Source organism: Otolemur garnettii, unplaced genomic scaffold (assembly GCF_000181295.1).
Source record: "Otolemur garnettii isolate 467f Iridium unplaced genomic scaffold, OtoGar3 scaffold00159, whole genome shotgun sequence".
Taxonomy (NCBI): Eukaryota; Metazoa; Chordata; class Mammalia; order Primates; family Galagidae; genus Otolemur; species Otolemur garnettii.
Window position 1 is genome coordinate 138,151 of NW_003852554.1, and position 1,150 is coordinate 139,300.

The following is a 1,150-nucleotide window of genomic DNA, read 5'->3' on the forward strand; positions in this document are numbered from 1 at the left end:
TCGAACCCGCCACCTAAGGTGTATGTGGCTGGCGCCTTAGCAGCTTGAGCCACAGGCGCCGAGCCACAGTGTCCCCATTCTTACTGCTACAAAGACTAGCCCATGAGTCCTTTTGGTTTTCAGTGTTTTCACTGCTGGGCTTCATGAGAGGTTCAACCTCAACCATGGAAAGCAATGGGTGTTTGGGCCTGGCGGATAGGGAGAAGGGCTGACAAGTGGAGCAGCCAGTGTAAGGGCCAAGGTCTCCCTATTCCATACATAGTTCAGTATGTGGCTAATGGAAGACAGTCCCATTTGTAGGAATGGCTTAACACCACCTACGTCCTTTGTGGTAAAGTCAACTTGCCACACCTTGGAGGGCAAAGGCTGTCTTAAGTAAAAGACACTGTCTGGCCTTCCCACTGGCAGGCAGCAGCCCCAGACATGAGGAACAGCTTTTACCTCTCTTCACAGGTTGCTATCGGCTGGTGGACTATTTGGAAGGGATCCAGAAGAATTTTGACGAAGCTGCCAAAGTATTGAAGTTCAACTGTGAAGATAACAAGCACAGCGATAGTTGCTACAAACTAGGAGCCTATCATGTGACTGGAAAAGGTAAGGAGGGGCGTTCCTTGTCAGTGATGCACCTGAGCTTCACAATGAACTTGCCTCCCAGAGGGGTCCTCACAGCCTTGGAGAAGCCGTGCAGGCATATTGGAGAGTTGTAATTCAGCAGAGTGACGGGGAGAGGAGCACAGCCTTTCAAGTTAGGCAAACCTTAAGGAACGCTATGTGCAAGTAATGGAACCTTGGGAGATATTCGCTAGCTCTGTGCCTCAGTGTAGATTGGAGGGAAATAATAGCTGCTTTGTAGGGTTGTTGTGAGGATTAAATAGGATAACGTAGGTAAAGGCATCAGCACATGCCTAGCACAGAAGGAGAAATCAGTAATTTTTAATGATTAAAAAGTTAAATTGTATCTTTCCTTCCTTCTGTCTTTTCTCCTTGTGTTCTAATTGTAGTTATCATTGGAATAGTGTTTAAGTTATCTATTACTAAATAACAAATTATTGCAATAGTTTATGTGGGTCAGGAATGGGAATGATTTAGTTGGGTGCCTCAGGGTATCTAATGAGGTTGCAGTTAAGACCTTGGCCAGGGGCTCGGCGCC

General features: G+C 46.7%; 1 protein-coding gene across 1 annotated transcript in view; it reads left to right on the plus strand.

Annotated features, from left to right (window-relative positions):
• LOC100944568 (cytochrome c oxidase assembly factor 7) overlaps positions 1-1,150 on the plus strand; it is a 14,502-nt gene that overhangs the window by 2,382 nt on the left and 10,970 nt on the right. Inside the window, exon 2 of the mRNA XM_003799920.3 lies at positions 454-594. Coding sequence (XP_003799968.1) covers positions 454-594 — 141 coding nt within the window. The remainder of the gene's footprint in view (positions 1-453; positions 595-1,150) is intronic.